At 42.1% G+C, this 22400-nt stretch overlaps 1 protein-coding gene and 1 long non-coding RNA gene across 3 annotated transcripts in view; one reads left to right on the forward strand and one right to left on the reverse strand.

Moving 5' to 3' along the window:
* The first annotated feature begins 6668 nt into the window (after nucleotides 1–6668).
* SLC39A8 (solute carrier family 39 member 8) overlaps nucleotides 6669–22400 on the forward strand; it is a 79905-nt gene continuing 64173 nt past the window's right edge. Inside the window, exons 1-2 of one of the 2 annotated variants that reach the window (XM_053901381.1) lie at nucleotides 6669–6911; nucleotides 7659–8137. In XM_053901381.1, coding sequence (XP_053757356.1) covers nucleotides 7919–8137 — 219 coding nt within the window. In that variant the 5' untranslated portion in view covers nucleotides 6669–6911; nucleotides 7659–7918. Of the gene's footprint in view, nucleotides 6912–7095; nucleotides 7232–7658; nucleotides 8138–22400 lie in introns of those variants that run through there. The other variant, XM_019415936.2, reaches the window with a different exon arrangement.
* Nucleotides 12026–17229, reverse strand: LOC109247381 (uncharacterized). The gene is made up of 3 exons (XR_002071714.2): nucleotides 17076–17229; nucleotides 16873–16975; nucleotides 12026–12119 (listed from the first exon to the last, which is right to left on the reverse strand). It is a non-coding gene; the product is annotated as an uncharacterized LOC109247381 (long non-coding RNA).

Consider the following 22400-nt stretch of genomic DNA (forward strand, 5'->3'; position numbering starts at 1 on the left):
AAAAATATTTTTATTTATTTTTGAGACAGAGAGCATGAGCAAGGGAGGGGCAGAGAGAGGGGGAGACACAGAATCTGAAGCGGGTTCCAGGATCTGAGCTGTCAGCACAGAGCCTTATGCAGGGCTCGAACTCACAGACCGTGAGATCATGACCTGAGCTTAAGTCAGACACTTAACCCACTGAGCCACCCAGGGGCCCCTATTCCTTTAATTATAAAAGATGTACCTTGTAAAAAATTCAAACACCATAAAAGTATATGAAGAAAAAGGTATGTTTTCTTTAATCTTATCTTTTGAGAAAGATCTTATTCTTCCCTTTGAATCCCTTTGTTCTCTAAACCTGCTCCTTAGGAGGAAAACATTGTAAATAGCTTGGTGCATGTTCCCCCAGACCTTTGTTAATTTAAGTGCACACACACACACACACACACACACACACACACACACACACACACTGCTGTTTATATTGTTTTACAACATATTCTGTTCTTACTGTTTTCATTAATTTATTCAACACCTTTCCATGTTAGTACATATAAAATTTCCAAAAATTTTAAGAATATACTAAAAATTGTATGGAATTACAAAGCACAGAAAACCATGGTGAGGTCATGCTGGGTGAGCTGGGCTGAAGGGGAGCAAAAGACTTGGAGCTATGGGTCCTTTAGAAAATAACTAAAGAAAAGGAAGAAGAGTGAAGAAAAACAAAGGCTAATATAATTTTGTTTAATTTAATCGAATTGAAGTCACACTGAGTATTATTACAACACTGACTGGTATTTTTTTTCTGGTGGTAAAATGCAAAGAGGCAGATTTGGACCTATGCTCTAGTCTAAATGTGTTACTTCACCATTTCACTTGACTCTCCTGAGCTTTCTTTTCCTTAAAAAACGACCAGATTAGACTTGATGTTATCCATGGTTCTTTCTATTTCTGATTAGTGCTTTAATTTCCTGGGGGAAAAAAAAGAGCCTCAAGAATTTTGTTGGGTATAAAGTAGTCTTTGTTCCAGAGTATTCTTGGTTGTTCTTGTCCATTTCTCAATGGCACTTCACTTGGCTGATTACACAGGTCACATTACCCTACCATGTTAGCTTATAATAATACTGACATTCTGCTTTACAGTTTATAAAGAGTTTTCACACACCTTATCACATCCGATGTTCACAGTTATTCAGTGACACAGATTGAGCAGACATTATTTTAATCCCCATTTCGTAGATTAGGAATTTAGTTCACACAGGACATGAAGAAATTTGATTCCTACCTACATTGTCTGTAGTACTGACAGCTGAATAGACATATAGATATGCGTGATATGGACAGTCATTACCTTGCTCTAATTTGAGAATTTTAAGTGTGGGATGTTTGTAATAATAAGGAATGGATATTATTTGATACTTACAGGAAAAAGGAAGTTTAAAATCACTGAGGCTTTTTTTTTGCTTTTTTTCTTTTTTTTATACCACAGTGACCATAAAGAATCTTTTGGGGCATCAGTAGATAAAGATGCCTTTGACCCAGTGGAACTTGGAGAGTTTCTGGATTCTGTTAGATCCTGCTTCTTTGCTCTAGATTCGCCGGTTCCAAAGACTGCCTTGTGGTTCTCCATGCTCTTTTAGGTCTTCCAGGGCTTTTCATTTTGCATTTCTTCATCTCGAAATGTGCTTCTTCTGCTCTTGTCTTTCTGTCAAATGTCTACTTATCCTTCAAGCTCAAGGGTTACTTGCTCTGTCAGTTATTTGCTCAGCATCTCCTGCAGATATAGGTGCTTTTATCTCTCTACCGCAACCTTTAAGATCTCCGTTATAGCAATCATCTCATTTCTGTCTAAACTGAAGTACAACCTTCAGTATCTTCTTAAAAGGAAGATAAAATGCATCCTTTTACTCTTGTATTCCCAGACAGCATGGATACAGATGTTAAAAATACGTATGAAACGAGGAAATTAATTTCACTGAATATTATGAAGTCAGGATTTAGCAAAACTTAGATTGAGTTTCTACGTAATTTGTTGTGGGAACTTTCTCCTTTACTTCTTAATCCTGTGTTTTATCTTTTAAACTTTGAAGCAATTACAAATTTATAGAAAAGATGCAAGCAAGGACCTTTCCCCGCTGAACCATTTGAGTGTAAGTTGCTGGTCTAATGTCCTATTACCTTGGAAAACTTTAACATGTATTTTCTATATTCTTTGACCAATTCCTTGTTTTCAGGCACAACAAGAGATTCCAGGGGTGTCTTGTTCTTCACCTGCCTGGTCCTAGAATCAACCCTTTCTCTAAGGAGCCCCCGTTCCTATTAGAGGAGAATAGTTTTTATTTAATTTTTTATTTTTTAAAGTTTCATTTTTACTTAAGTATCCTCTACACCCAACACGGGGCTTGAACTCACGACCCTGAGGTCAAGAGTGCCATGCTCTGCTGACTGAGCCAGCCAGCCACCCCCTGAGAATAGGTTTTACATGCTTAGCTCAGTGCCACAGGTATGCTCATCGATTGCTATTGGGGCATCACTGTTCCCAGGACCTGGCAGTGGACAGAGCTGGGGATTATTTACAATTATATCTATTTTTTATCTGTTTATACTGAAAACCATGAATTTGCAATGACTTTTCCAATTCCAACCCAACAGCATGGGTTTTCTCCCTTTCCAAATTTGCAAACCCTTTTCTTGACAGTGAGGAAACTGGCTGCTACTTTCTTTAATATATTCACTTGTTCAATGAATCTTTTTATGTCTAGCTAATTTTTTATTTCTGCTACGATTTTCTTCTCCCCAGTTCTCTCCTTCTCCTGCTTGGGTTCAACACCCTATGATTCTGCACCCAAAATTCAGTATGAGAGGGATTTCCACCCATATCTGAGCAAATCTCAGCCACCAGCTGGGCGTCCTACAATTCAACTCAGTTTTGACATTATCTATCTGGAGATAGCACCAGATCCATAGATTAACGGCTCGTTCCTGTAAGATTACCCCCTGCCTCCGGCAGTTACAAAGTCCAGGTTGATACCTGTGCACTGACCTACTGACTAGATTTGAGGGTCCAATGACTCACAGATCTCTGAGAATCACTTTACTTACTAGATCCCCAGTTTATTGTAAAAGGATCAGGGATAGCCAGATGGAAGAGATGCGCAGGACAAGTTATGAGAAAAAGGACTGGAGCCTCCACACCTTCTCCAGAGGCAGTCTGTCTCTACTTTCCATCAATCTCCATGAATTCACCAACCCAGAAGCTCTCTAAACTTAGTCCTTTTGGTTGTTGTTGTTGTTTTATGTTTATTTTTTATTTTTGAGAGTGGGAGAACGAGAAGGGAAGGGCAGAGAGAGAGGGAGACAGAGAATCTGAAGTGGGCTCCATGCTGACAGCAGTGAGCTCAATGCAGGGCTCAAACTCATGAACTGTGAGATCAGAACCTGAGTCAAAGTTGGACGCTCAACCGGCTAAGACCCCCAGATGCCCTTGTCCTTTTGGGTTTTTATGGAAACTTCATTACATGGGTATGGTTGATTAAATCATTGGTTTTTGGCGATTGAGTCAATGTCCCTGACCCTAGGGATCAGGGGAATGGGATGGAAAGTTGTAGTCTTCTAATCACATGGTTGATACTCCTGGCAAACAGCCCCCATCCTCTGGTGGGGGTCCAAAAGTCACCTCAGTAACATAACAAGAGACACCTTTGTCACTCTCATAACTTAGGAAATTCCAAGGTTTTAGGAGCTGTGTGCCAGAAATGGGAATGAAGACCAAGAACATATTTCTTATTTTAAATGACACTATCAATCTAGTCTTGAAGCCAAGACTACACTGTATGTTAGCTAACTGGGAGAATAAAAAAAAATCATTATCACACGTGCCACGTGAGGCAGCTCTCTGCTCACCACAGCGTCTGGTACCTAACGCTACTGTTCAGCAGGGTTTCTCTCCTCACCATCAAGCACAGATGACTTTATCACCCATCCAGACTCTGACTCTCCACACTCAGCTGCCTCTCTGTCCCTCAACCCGTGTATTCCCTCCTGTCTTTGCTCTGGCTCTGAGATACCACACTAAGCCACTGTGGATGCACTCAGTCTTCTAGACTGGGCTCTGACAAACTGTGCTGGGACGAATGCTCCCCTCATCATACCTGGGTGCTAACATTCTGTGTTGGAGTGCATGCACATATTCTTGCCCCATTAGGGATGCATCTTCTGATTTTCCACGTTCCCTTCACCATCTGGATACGTGTGTCAGCCTGCGTGGGCTCTAACTGCTCACACTAAGTTTCCCTCCTTCTTGGATATCCTTCTTCTCTTGTTCAGGTTCCAACACCCCTCTCTGGGCCACTGCGACTGCCCTCCACACAGATACTATTTACCATGCTATGCTCCACCTCGTGGCTGTAAGACTGGAGGGAGCAGAAGAGAAGGGAAGGGGAAGAAGGGAAAGGGTTGTGCTATCGCTTCAATTTGCTTATTCGTCCTTCCACGGGGAAATGAATGCATGAGAAAGTTTAAAAGATGCCCATTTGCTCCTTATTTGCAAAAGTAACAAAAGACGTGGACTAAGAAAAATTTGAAGCTATTAGAAAAAGTAAGACTTGACTTTAAATATCGTTTCCACTGGAGAATTGAACTTGTATTTCTCTTATAGGTGTTTCATGTTTTGTTCTGATAGATGACTCCTAAATTAGACATTTATAAATAAGGCTGGAATGGATACTTGTTCTTCTCTCCTAACTTTCTTGTTTCATAGATGAGGGAATTGAACCTATCACCAAGTTTCTCAGGTGACATTGTCCGGAAGAGAAAGCATCTTTCAAGATCCTGGCTGGTGTTCCCGGCATTCTCTCCTAAACATTATCATTTAAAATTATTTAAACTTTAAGGCAAATTTCTGAAAGAAATTATAGTTTATAGCATTCCATTTTATATTTTAAACTGGAAGTCCTTTTTTCAGTAATGATATGGCTGATACAATGTCATATTTTGGTCCCTAAAACATTATCTGAGTAGTACTTTGGTGATTATGTTTCATTAGAGTGGACAATCTAGAAATTAGCCTTACCAATTTGGTAGTTAGTAACTCGTAATTTTCTGAATGTCCTGTCTTAATTGCATGCCTAAATTATGTTAGCTGTATTTGGTAAAGTTGCCAAGCAAGTTGATTATTATTTTTTTAATTTATTGTCTTTTGGGGTTGATGGGTAGGTAAAATATATGTACAGAGACATGAATGACTAATACAAAAATTTCATTTAAAAAATCCATAATACAAAATTTGTATTATTATTATTTTAGAGAGAGAGAAAGAGAGAGAGAGAGAGAGAGAGAGAGAGAGAGGGAGAATGTGCATGTGTAAGTAGGGGAGGGGCTGAAGGAAAAGGAGAGAGAATCTTAAGCAGGCCTCATGCTTAGCATAGAGCCCACCTGGGGTTTGGTCCCACGACCTTGGGATCATGACCTGAGTTGAAATCAAGGGGTTGGACGCTTAACCAACTGAGCCACTCAGGCACCCCTAAATTTTATGTTACTTAAAGCCCATTTATATTTATGGAAAATCCAACATCTTATCAATGTTGCAGTTCAAGCTGGGAATGAACAACTTGGGTGTGGATAAACGGTCTAGAGCATTCATTAATTTCTAAGAATCACCTTGAGTCATTGAGGCCAAAGGGAAAAATAGGCAGCAAACTACACTTAAGAACCCAATAAAAATTGAGCACCTGAGTGGCTCAGTCGGTTAAGCCTCTGACCCTCGATTGTGGCTTAGGTCGTGGGCTTGTGAGTTTGAGCCCCACATAAGGCTTCATGCTGAGAGTGAGGACCCTCCTTGAGATTCTCTCTTTCTCTCTCTCTGCCCCTCCCCACTCTCTCTCTGAATAAATAAACTTTCTTTTTTTTAAGAATCTGATAAAAATCTTGAAGAATCCCATCATCTGTGTAATTTAAGAGTTTAACTATGACATGAATTTACTTCTGGCCCTTGGGTGAAATATTTGCCCTTCTGTAATTTCACAAATTATTACTAACAAATGTATAGATTTTTATAATGAAAAGGGACACAGCATCAGGATCATTTTGCTGATATTCCTCTGAGGCAGGAATCTGTCTACCACTTACCTGTGCGTTTGAAACACCTTCAGTTGTGAAGCAATCACTACCCCCCAAGCATTTGTGCTTTATATTTCACAGAAACCGTCCTCCTGGTAATTTTGCCCTGTTACTGCTGCCTTCTGCTCTCTGTAGTTAGAATACAGTTAAACATTTTCCATATGATAGCTCTTCAGTTATGTCCACCCAAATCCTCATCCTTCTGGAATTTTCTCTCTGTGTCTCTGTTTTTCTCATTCACATCTAAGTTTCTCATGGGAGAAGAGATTTTGTCCCATTCCTCATCTCCTTGCCTTTTTCTGCCCTTAGGGTCTCCTAAGATCTGATTTAAGAGGCTGTGCACTCCCCCGGTGAAAGGCAAGAACACTATGAATTCTTCCTATTGTACTTAGCCATGTAGCAGGGAATCAAGGTTTACTTTATTTCTGGACAGTTATATCCACCAGACACAACCTTTGTCCCCAAACACCGCCTTCACTTTGCACAAACTTGTTGACCTCACACCTAAGTCAGCTTTTCTTGAACCCTCATTTGAACAAACAAACATTCATTCTGATCTGCGGATATCCTGTGCGGCGTCAGGAAGGGCCGGCTTGGGCAGTGCAAGCTCAGTTAGCCTGCCACCACGCTGGAGATTTGGTTTCCTTTTTTCCTCCGGAGTTTACGAAGTGAGACAAAAAAGCAATTCCTGCTAACCTCTTAGACAATGCATGGGGCTCTTGACTCTATTCCAGGAAGTCGGTTTCATCAAGGTAACAGATCACCGAGACCAGAAAGGAGGCTGGGGACGCCGACAGGGACGTGGCATTCAGGTAACCCCCCAGGGTGCGGGTGGGGAGCCGGGTCGGACGAGGAATGCGCAGTGCACACGAAGAGGAAAGGCCAGCGGCCCTGCGCCCCGGCGTGGACGAGCGCGGGAGTTCAGGCTAGGGGAGGGTGTGTGTGTGTCACCACGTGCTAGAGAGGAGGGGACAGGGCCCGCCTCTTATCTGTCTGTAAAGGGCGCAGGGCCGATCTCGGAGTTTCAGAGCTGACTAGCCAGAGACAGTGTTGAGAGAGAAAGAGAGAAAGAAAGAGACTGAGACTCACGTGGACACACACAGAGACGCAGATACAGAAACAGACAGGCGAGGTGAGAGGTTAGCAGGCTAGTTTGCCAAGCCCAGAGAAGAGATCTGGGAGAGGGAGGGTCCCGTTTAGACGCAAAGCCCAGGACTTCGAAGGGGCTGTTTCCTGCAGCTCCTTGGGGACTGCCCGTCTCACCCCTTCCAAGTTTCCTCTACGGGAATTTAGCAGCAAGACAGGAAGAGGAGGTGGGGTTCTACCGTTCGAGTGGTTTTAGTTCTTCCTAAGCAATTGCTTGGTTTGGGGCTTTATATCCGGGAGGAGCGTGTCACCACACTATGCAAATCCTGGGACATTTGCAAACCCGGCTCCGGGGCAGTTGGCCCCACGCCCGGCCGGGCCTTCGAGGGCTCGGGCCACGCAGTGCTCCCGGGGCTGGCCGGCGGTGGCCCGCTGGCCTTTATCTCTGTCCCCCTTTGTCCTCTTTATCTTAGGCTCTCCAGGAGGTCCGGGGGCCCGCTGTGCCTATCGCTCCCCGCCCCCCGGCTGCACCGCCACTTCAATGCCCCGCAGGTCGCGGGCTGCGGCTCTTCCCAAGGCGGCGGAGGACCAGGGGCGCCCGCGTCACGGCTGACTCGGACCCGCGCCGACAACTGAACCGCGCGCGGGCTCTTGGGCACCCGCGCAGGTGCGCCCAGCGCGTCCCCGTGCGCTCCAGCCCGTTTCAGGCCCTCGAAAGGCAGCCCCGGCCAGGATGGCCCCGGGCCGGGCGGTGGCTGGGCTCCTGCTGCTGGCGGCCGCGGGCATCGGAGGGACGGCGGCGGGGCCCGGGCTCGCCTTCAGCGAGGATGTACTGAGCCTGTTCGGCGCGAATCGCAGCCTGTCGGCGGCGCAGCTCGCGCGCCTGCTGGAGCAGCTGGGAGCCGCCCCCGCGGAAGGTGTCGCGGAGCCCGGGCAGCTGCACTTCAATCAGGTACGGCCCTTCCAGTGTCCGCGGACACCCATGGACTTCCATTTGTGTAGGAACGCTATTTATTTGGGAAGAGCGAGGGAGGAAGACTTTCGGGGCATTTTTCAAGCGCGGGGCGGTATCTGATTGGCGGCACTTAATTTTCACCCCACTGGGCTTCTCGAACCAGGGTTAAAGGGCTGGTGTTGTTGAGGGAGCCAGAAATTGCAGTTTTACGCCTGAGGAGCTGCGAGGTCAGAGGCTTGTGGTCATAACATTTTATAGAAAAGTTTATGAAGTAGTCGAGGGGGGAAGCACTTTTATGAGATGCTTTTTAGATTGGAACGGCTTACTTAAGTCTTCCCAGCAAAGATAGTGGCTCACCTGGCCCCTCATTAACAGTTGCTTGGTGCACCCTCATCTAACAGCTAAGAACTGCTGACGAGATACTTTGTAGTTGTCTTTCCTATGTAGGTTTCATGAGGCCTCCAGAGCTGAAGGGTCTGTTGTACAGAGAAAGGGAAACCAATGAGGGCTTGACCAAGATCGGATACCCAGTTGGTGCCGGAACTGGATTGAGTCTTAGTTTTCAGTCATTTGTCAGGTCAAGCGTTTGATTCTAATATTCGTTCGAAATAAAAAATATATATATTTCTTAGTACATATACAGTATTAGCTAGGCATTTGGTAATGTCTTCGATTTAAGGACAGCTATGAGCTACCTAGGAGAATTTTAAGATCATACCTATTAGTAAATTTCAAAAAGGATGCTGTTGTAGATTCCTAGTCGCTTCCATGATAAATATTCTATGATTATTTCTTAAAACCATGAGGTAGGCAAAGGGTGCTTTCAGCATCCTCCCCAAACTCCTCCCCACTTCCAAAAATTCAGTTAACTCAGTGCCTTGATTTTTTCCCCTTCTGCTCTTGTTCCACTAACAACTGAGGATGAATAGCAGTGTGCAGTATTTTGCCTAGTGTTTGTCACTTATGGGCAGTGTTAGTTTGTGTTACAAAAAGTTTTTGTGTTCTGAGATGTTTAGGAAATACTGCATACTATGTATTCTCCACTCTTGGGAATTTAGCATTTTCCAATGTATCTAATCTTGGATGTCAGACACGGAAACTTTAATCAAGTAAAATCCTTGCTAATACCACTATAGGTAGGTTTGCATTCTTTTTTATTAGATATATCTTACCTCAATTAAAATATACAATATTCAAGAAGTAGAACTTTCTGGTGCCATGGGGTATCAGAGGGCGGCCTGCCTTTGACCATGAAGCGTTTTGTGGTCCGTTTACCTATGTTCTTTAGTAAATTATATGTAGTTCCATTTCTGGCATGACATTACATTTGGTTTAGTGTCTGAGAACTTACATGTTGGAAAACTGAAATGCCTCCATAGTATATAGATATTTCAGAAAATAAAGCAAACACCTTCCTCAGTACTTTTTGTCTAGTTGTAGTCTCTTCTTTTCAATTAGGGGAAACAGCTGACTAAAGTATTTCTAGGTAGGAGTAGGAGTGGTGGGTCATATGCTTAGAAAGAAGCTTCAGGATTTCACTTGCAGCTGCATATCTGTGGCCCACACATTGTTTTGATTTAAATTATCTCCTTATCTTGTAGTGTCTGGAGGTGTAGATGAATTATAAAGTGACAAAAGACCCCTGAGCCATCTGTTGGCAAAGACACTGGAAAATATGCCTAGATTATTTAGGAAAATCAGTTAACTTTATTAGCAGTATGATCCCAGTTTATGAGTAAGTTGGATGCCTCAATAAGTAAATTATATGCACATTGACACCTTGTTTCTTGTTTCCATGTTTGCATATTTAACTACCTTCATTATGGCCTTCGTGGGCATCAAAAAGAGACATGAAGAAGCCCGTAATTACTTTGGAAACAAAGGGAAGCTGCAGAAGGTTTATCATGTAGTCAGGCCTAACACACATCAACTTGATGTTCTAAAAAGTCCTAAAGAAAACAATAGTCATCCGTTAAATGGTGACAGATGAAATGCCATTCCTGAGAATCTGTTAATCTGCTGGCATTCATATCCATTCTGGCAGGACACTATCCAGTCTGGAACAAAAGTTAGAGCCATTACTATCTCTGTCTTAAAGAATGCATCTTCAGGGGCGCCTGGGTGGCTCAGTTGGTTAAGCGGCCAACTTCGGCCGACTTCGGCTCAGGTCATGATCTCACGATCTGTGAGTTCGAGCCCCGCGTCGGGCCCTGTGCTGACAGCTCAGAGCCTGGAGCCTGTTTCAGATTCTGTGTCTCCCTGTCTCTGACCCTCCCCCGTTCGTGCTCTGTCTTTCTCTGTCTCAAAAATAAATAAACGTTAAAAAAAATTAAAAAAAAAAAAAAAGAATGCATCTTCAGTTTCCTCACCTACAATGAAGTAGAATAAATAATACATGAGCTTGTTGTGAGAAGCTTGACTTTCTGACTTTGAAAAAGGCTGAGAAAATAGAATTTATTTTGATGAGCCAGGGATTTATTCAGTCTTCTAAGAGATTTATTTACAAATGGCATTGCTCTTTGGATGGGGGCTGTGATGTTTCTTAGGTAGGCTTTTCTCAAGTCATAGACTACTGTATGCTGGAGGTTGGTTAGACAATTTTGGAAGGTTTTCTAATATTTTTTCCCACATCCTTAAGTACTATTAAGTTAAGTTGTTGCTTTGGGAGACCAAAGTGATCTGAGTTTAAACTGGAGACAATGGAACAATTGAGTTTCTCCTTCTGCTGCTTATGGTTACTGGGGGTATAAAGAGCAGGTGGAATAGGCCACCCAGACAGTGAGGGGAGGGACCTGGGACATGAATGAGTCTCTGGGGCTCCATGACTGGGTGTAAGTCTGATCTATCTCGGGGAGTTCCTACAATAAACAAGGGCACCCCAAGGGGCGCCTGGGTGGTTTAGTCGGTTAAGTGTCCGACTCTTGATTTCGGCTCAGGTCATGATCTCACAGTTGGTGAGATCCAGCCCCATATCTGGCTCCATGCGGGGTGTGGAGCCTGCTTGGGATTTTCTCTCCTCTCTCTCTCTCTCTTCCTCTCCCTTCTACCCCTCCTCCACTCTCTCTCACTTTCTCTCTCAAAAAAAAAAAAAAAAATACACAAAACTATCCCCCCCAAAAAAAGCAGGGGCACCCCAACTGAATGAATATCCTGGGTGATTTGATTTAGGGGATTTAAGAATGGCCTTAGTGGGACCTTTTCTTTGTTCCAGTGTTCACTCTCATTCTCCAGGTGTTCTTTTCTTTTAATTTTCTCTTCAAAAAAACCTCACCTCCTAGTTCTTAGCTGTAGATACTACCTAAACAGCATGATAAAAAGGAAGACTCTCATCCTCCAAATGATAACACTAAGCTTCAGGAAATGACTCTTTTCAGATAAATCAGTCACCCAGGGAGGGATAGTAGGAGTGTTGGAAACGAGGGAGTGGGTGTGGGACTTTGGCATGTGAGGTGAACTTGTTTCATACATCACTCAACCTTATGTTTTACATCTCTCTCTTAACTTTTTGTTTTTTTCTCACAGAAAACTCCCACTTTTATTTTTCCTTTCACATTCCTACACCTAGTTGCCTGAACCTTGTTTGTTTTTGTATTTTAAAAAAATATTTTTTAATGTTTTATTTATTTTTGAGGAAGAGAGAGAGACAGAGTACGAGCAGGGGAGGGGCAGAGAGAGAGGGAGACACAGAATCTGAAGCAGGCTGCAGGCTCCGAGCTGTTAGCACAGAGCCCCATGCGGGGCTTGAATTCATGAACTACGAGATCATAACCAGACTGGAAATCAGATGCTTAACAGACTGAGCCATTCAGAAGCCCCTTGTTTTTTATTTTAGATGTTTATTTATTTATTTTGAGAGAGAGAGAGAGCAAGCTCCAGCATGCAAGCGGGGGGAGGGGGGGGCAGAGAGTGAGGGGGAGAGAATCCCAAGCAGACTCCACTCCTAGCAGTGGTTAGATTCTGCAAACTTCGAGATCGTGACCTGAGATGAAATCAAGAGTCAGATGCTTAACCCACTGAACCACCCAGATGCCCCCCTGAACTTTGTTTTTAAACCTCTTCCAATTCGTATACAATCTTCCTAATGCAACACTTGGAGTATGCATCTCTCCTTTCAAAACTCAGCCATGAGCCTTCTCTTTGCTGGTGAAGTTTAAATCCTGAGCCTGGCATTCAAGGCCCTGTGCCTCTAGGTTGACCCTGAGATGTCATCCTACCTCTCCAGACCTGGCACTCACTTAACTAAACTAGTCACTCTTCTGTGAATTCACCTGAAACTTTTGCACAGCCACTTCCTAGCTAATTATCTTCCTTGTACCCTTCCTGTTTCCAACTAGGAAGTCCTTCTTTTCCTTGAATTACCCTATCAAAATCATATGTTCTTAAAAGCCTAGCTGAACTCCTCCATAAAACCTCTCTGGGGCATCACAGCCAGCACTGACTCACTGATTTCTCTCTTTTTTGAATTCCTGAAATAGTTTTTTTTTTTTTTTATACTAATTACATTTAACTCTTCATGTGTTTAACAGAGGTCTTGAATGACTACTATACTCTAATTAGGGTGGTCATGTTTAAAGTAGAAATCTGATCATATCACTCATCTTACTAAAACAATTAAATTCCTTCAAGATAAACTTCAAACACTTTAATGTGGCTTAACCCCTTTTATGATCTGGTTCCTGTGTATTTCTCAAGGCTTGTCCTTTGCCGCTATTCTCATCTTAATGGATCTCCCTTAGTTCCTCGCTCTCCCTATATATCTGCTGATGCTTCAGGTATCGGTGTAGACGTTACTGCTTCTGAGAAGCCTTTCTTGATCTGCTCAAGCATTTAGTAGGAACCTTTCTATGATCCTATGTTAATCGGTGCCTATGCAATCATAATATATTCTATGTTGCAATTATATTATAATATGTAAATAACATCATGAGTTACAATACACACATGATTGTAAACAAATTGAAGAGAAGGACCTGACTCATCTCTAGGGGCTAGTGTAGTGCTTGGTACGTAACACATGTGTATTACCTATTTTTTGAGTGAATGAGTGAAGATTGTTTAATATAGGTAAAATAGTTTGGGCTTTCCCATGACGTTACAGTATATTGAGGGAGGTATGACATACATACATAACCACAATGCACCGCAGCATGACATGTGTAATTAAGAATTGCAAACAAAAGTGTAACAGGATCAGCCTTGTGTTTTCAGAAAATCCTTCCGCATGAGAGTGTGGAATGTGTTGGGTCGGGCCAAGACAGAATGAAGGAGGAGTCTGTGGTGGTTTGCAAGAGATGTAATGACTGTGTGGGCCTGGAGACAGTCGGGAGGTAGCATAAAGACCCTACCTCTTGCAGAAAAGCAGGCAATAAAAGTGCCCCCAAATAAATATCTTCTACTTCAATCTTTTGCCTGTTGTGTCATTTAACTATTGTTAAATCTTTTCCTTCATTAGTTTCTGGCCTAATGATGCCAGAGGGAGAAGCAGTGAGGTAACTGTAGGCCTTTTATTTCAGTGGATGGCCTGGCTAGTGGTGTGTGGTGTGTGTGTGTGTGTGTGTGTGTGTGTGTGTTCATGACATATGTATTGTATGCATAGTTTGTTCTATTGTACTTTTTCCTGGGGTGGGGGTCGTGGTAGGTTAGATGGAGGTTAGAGGGAGGTTGTGGGAACCGCTGACATGAATGGAGGAGAGAAAGAGCATCTGTTCTTTTGGCTTTTGTGTTCTGAGAAATGGCTGGGGTAAGTCTTCTAGGAATGCCTTCCAGCCTGCTCGTTCAGGTGAGAAATGAAGGGCGGGACAGAGGGCGAGGTTGCATTTAGGTCTCTGGTTGCTTTTCCTTTAAGACAATGTACCTATTCTGATCTATTACATCACTCTCATTTAAGTTGACAGAGTACAGTTAAATCATTGTTTCCTAGAGGTTTTGGGAAAACGAAGGACACTCGTAATTCATTTGACTGTGATGTCAAGAATTTAGTTTGCTTCTTTGCCAGGTATGATTGGAATCTGTCCAGGAAAATGCCCTTCATTCTTTCCATATTTAACTACTCTAAGAGTCACATGGACCCTTTTGTACAAAACATAAATAATTGTGTCTAGGAATTTATTTGTCTTGTACTATGTGCCATAACTCTTAGCCAGTTTATTTGTATTTTCACATTTCATACTCCCAACCCTACGATAATGGCACCATTATTATCTTCATTTTCCACATGAGAAAAACGTGGTACAGAAAGATTAAGTAACTCACCTCGTGTCACATGGGAAGTGGTAGAACCTCAGGCAATCCTCAACACTATGGGATAGTGGATTTTTTGAATTATGGTCTTGGAAATCATACTCTCTCTACCCTGGGCCAGTATTACCTCAGATTTTGAATTGTGAGTAGAAGTTACTCATCATTGATCACTTATCAGCTTATCCATTGCTTAGTCACTTGAAGGGAACTGTGCCAAGAGTATAGAAACTACAGTGGTGATAATGAGTCCTTTTCCTCAGAGAGCTTATAATCTAAATAAATAAGATGTGAAAGGTATACAAGGCAAACTGCGTAGTTAAGTAATCGCTAAGGCAAATATGGTGAGAGATATCACTAGGCTGTCTGTGGTTAACTGTCATATGAAGACTGGTGCTACTAGTTTATTTTAGACTGGTGCTACTAGCATGTGCTACTAGTTTATTTTTCTTATTTTTAATTTTTGAGAGAGAGAGAGAGAGAGAGTGAGAATGGGCGGGGGAGGGGCAGAGAGAGAGGTGAGAGGGAATCTTAAGCAGGCCCCATGCCCCATGTGAAGCCTGATGCAGGGCTCAATCCCACTATGTGAGGTCACGACTTAAACTGAAATCAAGAGCTGGGTGCTTAGGTGACTGAGCTACCCAGGCGCCCCAGCATGTGCTACTAGTTTCAAAGGTGAAGGGGGTGCCTGGGTGGCTCAGTTGGTTGAGTGACCGACTTCGGCTCAGGTCATGATCTCACCGTTCGTGAATTCAAGCCCTGCATCGGGCTCTGTGCTGACAGCTCAGAGCCTGGAGCCTGCTTCGGATTCTGTGTCTCCCTCCCTATCTGCCCCTCCCCTGCTCACGCACTGTCTGTCTGTCTCTCAAAGAATAAATAAACAATAACAAAAATTTTTTAAAAAAGGGTGAAGGATCATTTTGGGAAACATTTCAGGGAGAAGTTACAAATCAGTAACTGCTTTTGGATAAGTTTGTGTATCTGGTTCAGTTTCTAAAATATTTGTTGATTGAACATCTGCTTGTATCAAATGTGTCTCGTACTATTAACCACAGGATGGACTTTCCTGTGGACAACATGAATTCTTTTATAGAATGAAATTGTCCTTGATTCTTTCTTATATGATGAATTTTTCTCGGAGAAAATATTTTGGCAGCAATAGTTTTCCTAATTCTGAGTTTTAAGTCTTCCCTCTGAAAGGCATATTAATCAACTTGTGTTTTCCTGTAGGGATAGACTCCGAGTAGGAGAGAAACACCTATGCCTCCTGTTAAAACTTTCAGTGCTGTTTTCACTTTTACTCTAGAAGGATTCTGGCAATGAATTTACTCTCTCTTCTGGCAGTTGAGAGGGTAGATCCTCCTTTAGGTGCCTGTGAAGCAACTGCCTTGCTGGCTGCACAGCGCTGCAGAAAGTGGTTTGTGCCAAGGTGCTAGGAAGGAGTTGAAGCAATGAGGGAAGAGTAGGTGAGCAGAATGATTAACTCTGGCTGTAGGCAGGTCAATGCTGCAGTTAGCAGGAGAGGGCAGAGGTAAACTTTTTTCCTTACTGGGGATAGATCTTTATTCCTTGCTCACAGTAGAGTAGCTGGGTGGGGAGATTTGCAGTTTTTATGCTTCCCAGGATTCATGCCATATCCTGCTTCCTGATCATACCTATCTTGGGATATGCTGAGGTGCAGGGACTTCATTTCCCTGTCATAAAAACCCATTGCTGGGGCGCCTGGGTGGCTCAGTCAGTTAAGCATCTGACTTCAGCTCAGGTCATGATCTCACGGTTCCTGGGTTCGAACCCTGCATCTGGCTCTGTGCTGACAGCTCAGAGTCTGGAGCCTGCTTCAGATTCTGTGTCTCCCTCTGTCTCTGCCCCTCCCTCGCTCGTGTACTCTCTCTCTCTCTCAAAAATAAATAAACATTAAAAAAAAAACCATTGTTTTTCAACTATGACTGTTTTAAGTTTTCTAAACTTAAGGGTTTTAAATTTAATGTACACTAAATTTCATGTACATTTGAGTCCTCTATGTGATCAGTTTCTTTTGGTTATAGTAGTAGAGATTGGGGGAGAAAAATAGGAATATAAATAGGAATGGGAAATAAGGCCTGAGGTTGAGAGGGATTGATATTCCTCAGGGAAAAGAGAAGCAGCCCTATATAAAGGCAGCTTATTGAGGTTGGTAATAAGAGTTTGTAAGTCACTTATATTCAGAGTGGCATTTCCTCAAGGGACTATCCATATTGCTAAGGGCAAACAGTTAATATTGGGGTCATTTACAATGCAATTTATTTAAAAAAAGAATGTTACTAAACTGTAGACCACCGAAGAAACTATAGTTTTCAGAAAGTTTTCCCATTCCCAACTCTAGATAACAGTAGGTTCCTGCTTGTAATTGAAGCTAATTCATTTATTCTCAAACTATTCCCAGTTGTCTATTTCAGGGGCAAATGAGTTTGCCGAGTCTTGAGATTTATAAAGAAATGAAACTATCATTGAATTACCTTTGTGATGGAGGGATTTGGGAGCATAGAAAATCTCCAGAATGGAGCCTTGTTTCAGTTGGTTTCTGTCTCCTTCCAAAGATCCTCTGTTGTTTTTCTTGGCCTGGAGTTTAAGGAGAACAAAAACAAAAATCTGTGAATCTAGATCAAAGGTGTTAACCTGAAAAGTAGTATTATGCCTTGGAAGTCCAAGTATTTAATACCTTGACTTTTTTTATGACTAACTGAAGGGCTAGGAAACAAAAAACAGGTGTGCCTTGATAAGGCCTCTAAGGCTTTAGTTCTATGAACATAGCTCAAAAATAATCCAGAGTTGTCATCGATTTATTTGGTGAGCTTCTTAGATCTCTGACTATAGTAGAGAATACAACATAATGGTTAACAATTTGGCCTCTGGAATCAAACAGACCTGGGCTGAAATTCTAATTTGTCACTTATTACCTGGGGAATCACAGGAAAGTCCTTAACCTCCTTAATCCTTAGTTTTTACATCTGTAAACTGAAAAAAAAAATGAACTGTACTCTTAGGATGGTTGTTTGAACTAAAATATAAAAACAATAATAACATTTACTGAGCAATTACTATATTTCAGGCACTTCTATCTTCAGCGCATTATATGTAGTAACTCAAATAAAATTTTTTTCCCATTACCTATGTTACTCCAAATAATGAATAACAAATAAAGAAATACATGTAGAACATTTAGCGTCATGCCTGGCTCGAACATATGCTCAATGCATACTTTATAATACTGTGTTACTTGATATAGTGATAACTGTTCTTAACAAAATTGTCTTTCGCTGGAGGCCTGAGCACCCTAGTGTCGGTCAACTTACAGAGGAAAGCACTGCTATAAAAAGACAGTAAGCATTAACGAAATGAAAAGTTCAATGAGAAATATGCCAGTCCTAAAACTCAGTAGGAAGTATGTCAGTCCATTGACTTTGGTTTCAGTGTTAGTTTCCATGACAGCTCTTACCTTGAGAGAGTCTTTGACTGTTTGCTTCTGCTTCCCTTTTATCAAACACTGGGGATAAATTCCAAAAAATGTAAGCCTTTGGTGTATAGGCTAAAGAAATAATATTGAGTGTTTCAATGTGCGTTGAAGTTATGAGTATTTCTTCTCCTCCAGAGTTCTGCTGAGGCTGTGTTGTATTGTTTTTATCCAGCATTTACATCATACTGAAATGTGAATGGTTGGGAGTGCATGGTGTATTTCTAGAAATTGATCTAATTGTGGTTTTAAGTGTAGATTTACTTCAGGATCTCTGTATGGGTTTTATAAGCGGACAGAATCCAGGGTCCTTCACGTCTAGCTGGCCTTGTTAGTTGGAAAGCAGGTAAGAGAACAGGGGCTACTTTGGTCTCCCTGGGATAAGTTTGGCATGAGAGTTAGCTCAAACTGCGTATGAAAGGGAATGATAAAATCAGTAGGCTGATTCTGAGTTGGGTCACAGATCCTGCTTCGTGCAAATGTTGAACACGTGTGCTAGAAAACACACAGCCTCTTTTGTTAAAAAATGCATGCTATTGATGATACCAGGCAATTGAATTTATATATCAAATCATGATGCTCTACCATTTTCTTTAGGAGCAGAGATCTCAGAATTTAGGGATAGTCTTTGCTTACTTCACCTACACACCTTAATAAGAAAAGCTACACATTGGCTCTATTTAAAAAAAAATTTTTTTTTAACGTTTATTTGTTATTGAGAGACAGAGACAGAGCACAAGCATGGGAGGGGCAGAGAGAGGAGGAGACACAGAATCTGAAACAGGCTCCAGACTCTGAGCTGTCAGCACAGAGCCCGACGCGGGGCTTGAAGTCACAAACTGCGACATCATGACCTGAGCTGAAGTAGGACGCCCAACCGACTGAGCCACCCAGGTGCCCTGGCTCTATTAATCGTGGGATGAATGCCAGTTAAAGAAATATTCTGGGTAGGACCTTCACTCTAGGAGAGGAAGTAGGTTGTGTTCTAATAGGAATGAGGTTAACATTTATGGAGTACTTATCATGTGCCAGACACTGTGCTCGGTACTTCCTTATACGTCATCCCATTAACCCTCCTAATCTCACAGGATAAGAGTTCTAGGTATTCCCATGAGGAAAGCCAGTCTTAGCTAGGATAAATACGTCACTCAGAGTCAGAGCTCAGAAGTGGCAGAGTGAGGATTCTATTCCAGAGGCACTGGACTTCAAAACCTATGCTCTTTCCATTTTGTTCCTCGTGCCGAAGAATATCATCCCACAGATGAGCTGCTTGATTTTCTGAAATGTCAAGTGTCCCTTACTTTCATCTATGTGCCTGGATGTCAAGGTAGAATTGATGCGAGCTTCTTGAAGTCACTGGGAACTGTACAATCGTTTGAAGCAGGAAGGTGTTCTCTGCTGATATTACTCTTGTTCAGAAAACAAGAAAAAAGTTATTATTATTATTATTTTTCCCCGCTGAAGTTGTCTCTGCAACAGTCAGGGCTAGCTCTAAAACCTGATGTTAATTCCTTCACAGCTATTTTTCAACCTTGCAATGTTATTTTCTGATCATTGGCATTTGACACTCAAAACAGTATTGGGGGAGAATTAAGACATACCAGTTTGCCCAGAAACTGAGACACAAATAAGTCATTTGGCAAAAGTCACCAAGTATCCAGATTTGTCTTGGAGAACAGACATTCCAAGTCTGAATGCCTGTTTCTTCTCCACTGTGCTGGTTTTGGGCAGATGCTATGTTACTGGGGCCCCTGTGCTGTGAATTCCCTGAATATCTCACGGTGTTTATGCACTGCTTTCTGTATATAATGGGCCAGTGGAAATATTTGAATTGCCATTCCGTTTTCTCACCTTCCAGTCACTCCACAGCACACTGTGGGCTCTGTCCCTAATGCTTTCATGAAATTACCCTACAGGACATCACCCAGAACCTTCTTACTGCTAAATACAATGGACGCTTCCCAGGTGAAACACACCCTTTCCTTGCCTGTGACTATGTGTGCTTTGATTTTCTTACCTCTCTTTCTGCTTCTTTTCAATTTCAGTGTTCTTTGCTCGTCTTTTAAGTATTGATGTTCCTCAGGGTTCTACCTCAAGTCCTCTTCCTTTTGATTTTACACACTCCCTCCACATAATGTCCCTCTGTCCTCCGACTGAAGTTTTCACCTGTTCGTAGATGCTCCCTAAGGGGGTTGGCTGGGTCCAGATTTCTCTCTTGAGGTTTAGCCTGGCACATCCTGTTGCCGATTGATGTGCAGTCCTCTCCCGTCCCCAGCTCAGCAGGTCTAAACCTAATCCAGATGGAGCTCATCAACTCTATCCTTTCTCCATCACAGCCTCCTGGTAATTCCATTCTGCCAGTCTCAGTGATCAGCATCGCCGTCTGCTTGGTTGGTTGACTAAGTCGAAAAACTGGATGTTATTCTTGAAACCCCTACCCCCTTATTGCAAATGCACATAAGTCCTGTCACAGTAAGGTCAACATGGTTCTGACTCAATCTTTCTAAACTCCAGGGTTCTCTTTAGTCTGATAGGGATAATTTTACCTATTTTATGGGATTGTTGTGGAGATTAAATGAGTTATTGTATCTTGCCATTCTGTCATGTGCCTGGCATGCTGCAAGTGCTCAATACATGTCTGCCCTGTTTCTCTTGCTGCCACTGCATCCAGTCTTGCCCCGTGTCCCTTCCTATGCTCCACATTCCTGCCAGATTTCATCTCTAATATGCAAATTTGATCATTGCACCCTCCTTAAATGGCTTCTCATTACTGTTAGAATAAAATCTAATTCACCTGACATTCAAGACCCTGCAGTATATATTCCTACCCCTGTATTTCTCTAACCTTATTTCTCCTTTTTCCTTCACATCTCAACTTAGATAATTGCTTTCTCTTGGAAGCCTCTGACAGTCCCAATACTTTCAGGTGGGTTAATTATCCTTTCTCCACACCCTAACACTTACCAGGCCATACTATAGTTATTTATATTTATATCTAAGCCCTGCAATAGTCTGTAAGACCTTGGAGTTTAGGGATCGGGTTCATTTCAATCACTTTCTCTTTTTCTGTAACTAGCATAGTATCCGGCATTTAGTAGGTATTCAGAAAATATTTGTTGAATGAATGAATAGCTCCAACATTTTAACACCAAATTTTATACTAACATACTAAAATAACTTTTTAAAAAAATTGTTATGTTTTATTTATTCTTGAGACAGAGAGAGAGAGAGAGAGAGAGAGAGAGAGACTGACTATGAGTGGGGGAGCAGCAGAGCAAGAGAGGGACACAGAATATGCTGCAGGCTCCAGGCTCTGAGCTGTCAGCACAGAGCCTGACGCGGGGCTCGAACTCACAGACCGTGAGATCATGACCTGAGGTGAAGTCTGATGCCCAACCAACTGAGCCACCCAGGTGCCCTTAAAATAACTTCTTAAATCAACCTAAATGTCTCATTTGATTCGAGGCAAACTAGCAATTCCTTTATTTGGTGCAGACAAATTTTTAAAATAGTATAAAAGAAATAGTATGTTAAAGTGTAACCTGTATATCATCAGAGAAGGAAATAATAAAGCTTTTATTTCTTCTAATTTCTGAATTTTGTCAAAAAATTTTTTTTTTCTCATTTAGACTTGGATTTTCTCCATGGCTTATAGTTATAGTTCTTAGGGCAAGTTGGAAAAGTTGGTGTTAGTATAGCTTATTTGTGGTATCAGGGCCACCCTGAACTGATTGTGGAAAAGTTTCATGGCATAGCAGAGAAACTTGTGATTGGAAAACTTGGCTCTTCAGAGGTGAATAACTGGTAAATGACTTTCAGGTTATTGAGTTGTATTTCTCAGAATTATACTCAGATACTATGTATGAGTAGTTTCCAATTTTTTTCATCCATCCTCCCTTTCTTTAATCTGTCAAATATGTGATTGTTATAAATTGAGTGTCTTACATGGTCCAAAGCCTTATTAGGGGTTGAAGAAGATGTAAAAGGACTACATCTATCCTTTCGAGATCTTCATGTGATCTTACTAAAGAGATATCCATTTTCATGAACAGATGATAATACAAAGAAGCACACTATAAGTGCTAACCAAAAAATACCACCGGCGTTAAGAGTCTGGTGAGCATGCAGTATTAATCAGCGGAGGTGGGGGCCAAAGGTCAGGACAGATAGGAGTTGGATACTTTGAAAGGATATGTATCAGAACTCTAGGTAGGGAACATGGGGCATGCAAAGTCCCAATACAAGACTTGTTAAAACTTTTTATTTAGAATAAAGAGTTTGGGGCACCTGAGTGGCTCAGTCAGTTAAGTGTCTGCCTCCGGCTCAGGTCATGATCTCACGGTTTGTGGGTTCAAGCCCTGCATCAGACTCTGTGCTGACAGCTCGGAGCCCCTTGGGATCCTCTGTCTCCCTCTCTCTCTGCCCCTCCCCTGCTCATGTGCTCTCTCTCTCTCTCTTTCTCTTTCTCAAGAAATAAATAAAAACGTTAAAAAATAATACAAATAAAATAAAATAAATCAGAATAGAGAGTTC

The sequence above is a fragment of the Panthera pardus genome, unplaced genomic scaffold, assembly GCF_024362965.1.
Source record: "Panthera pardus isolate Hobbes unplaced genomic scaffold, ASM2436296v1 HiC_scaffold_13, whole genome shotgun sequence".
Taxonomy (NCBI): Eukaryota; Metazoa; Chordata; class Mammalia; order Carnivora; family Felidae; genus Panthera; species Panthera pardus.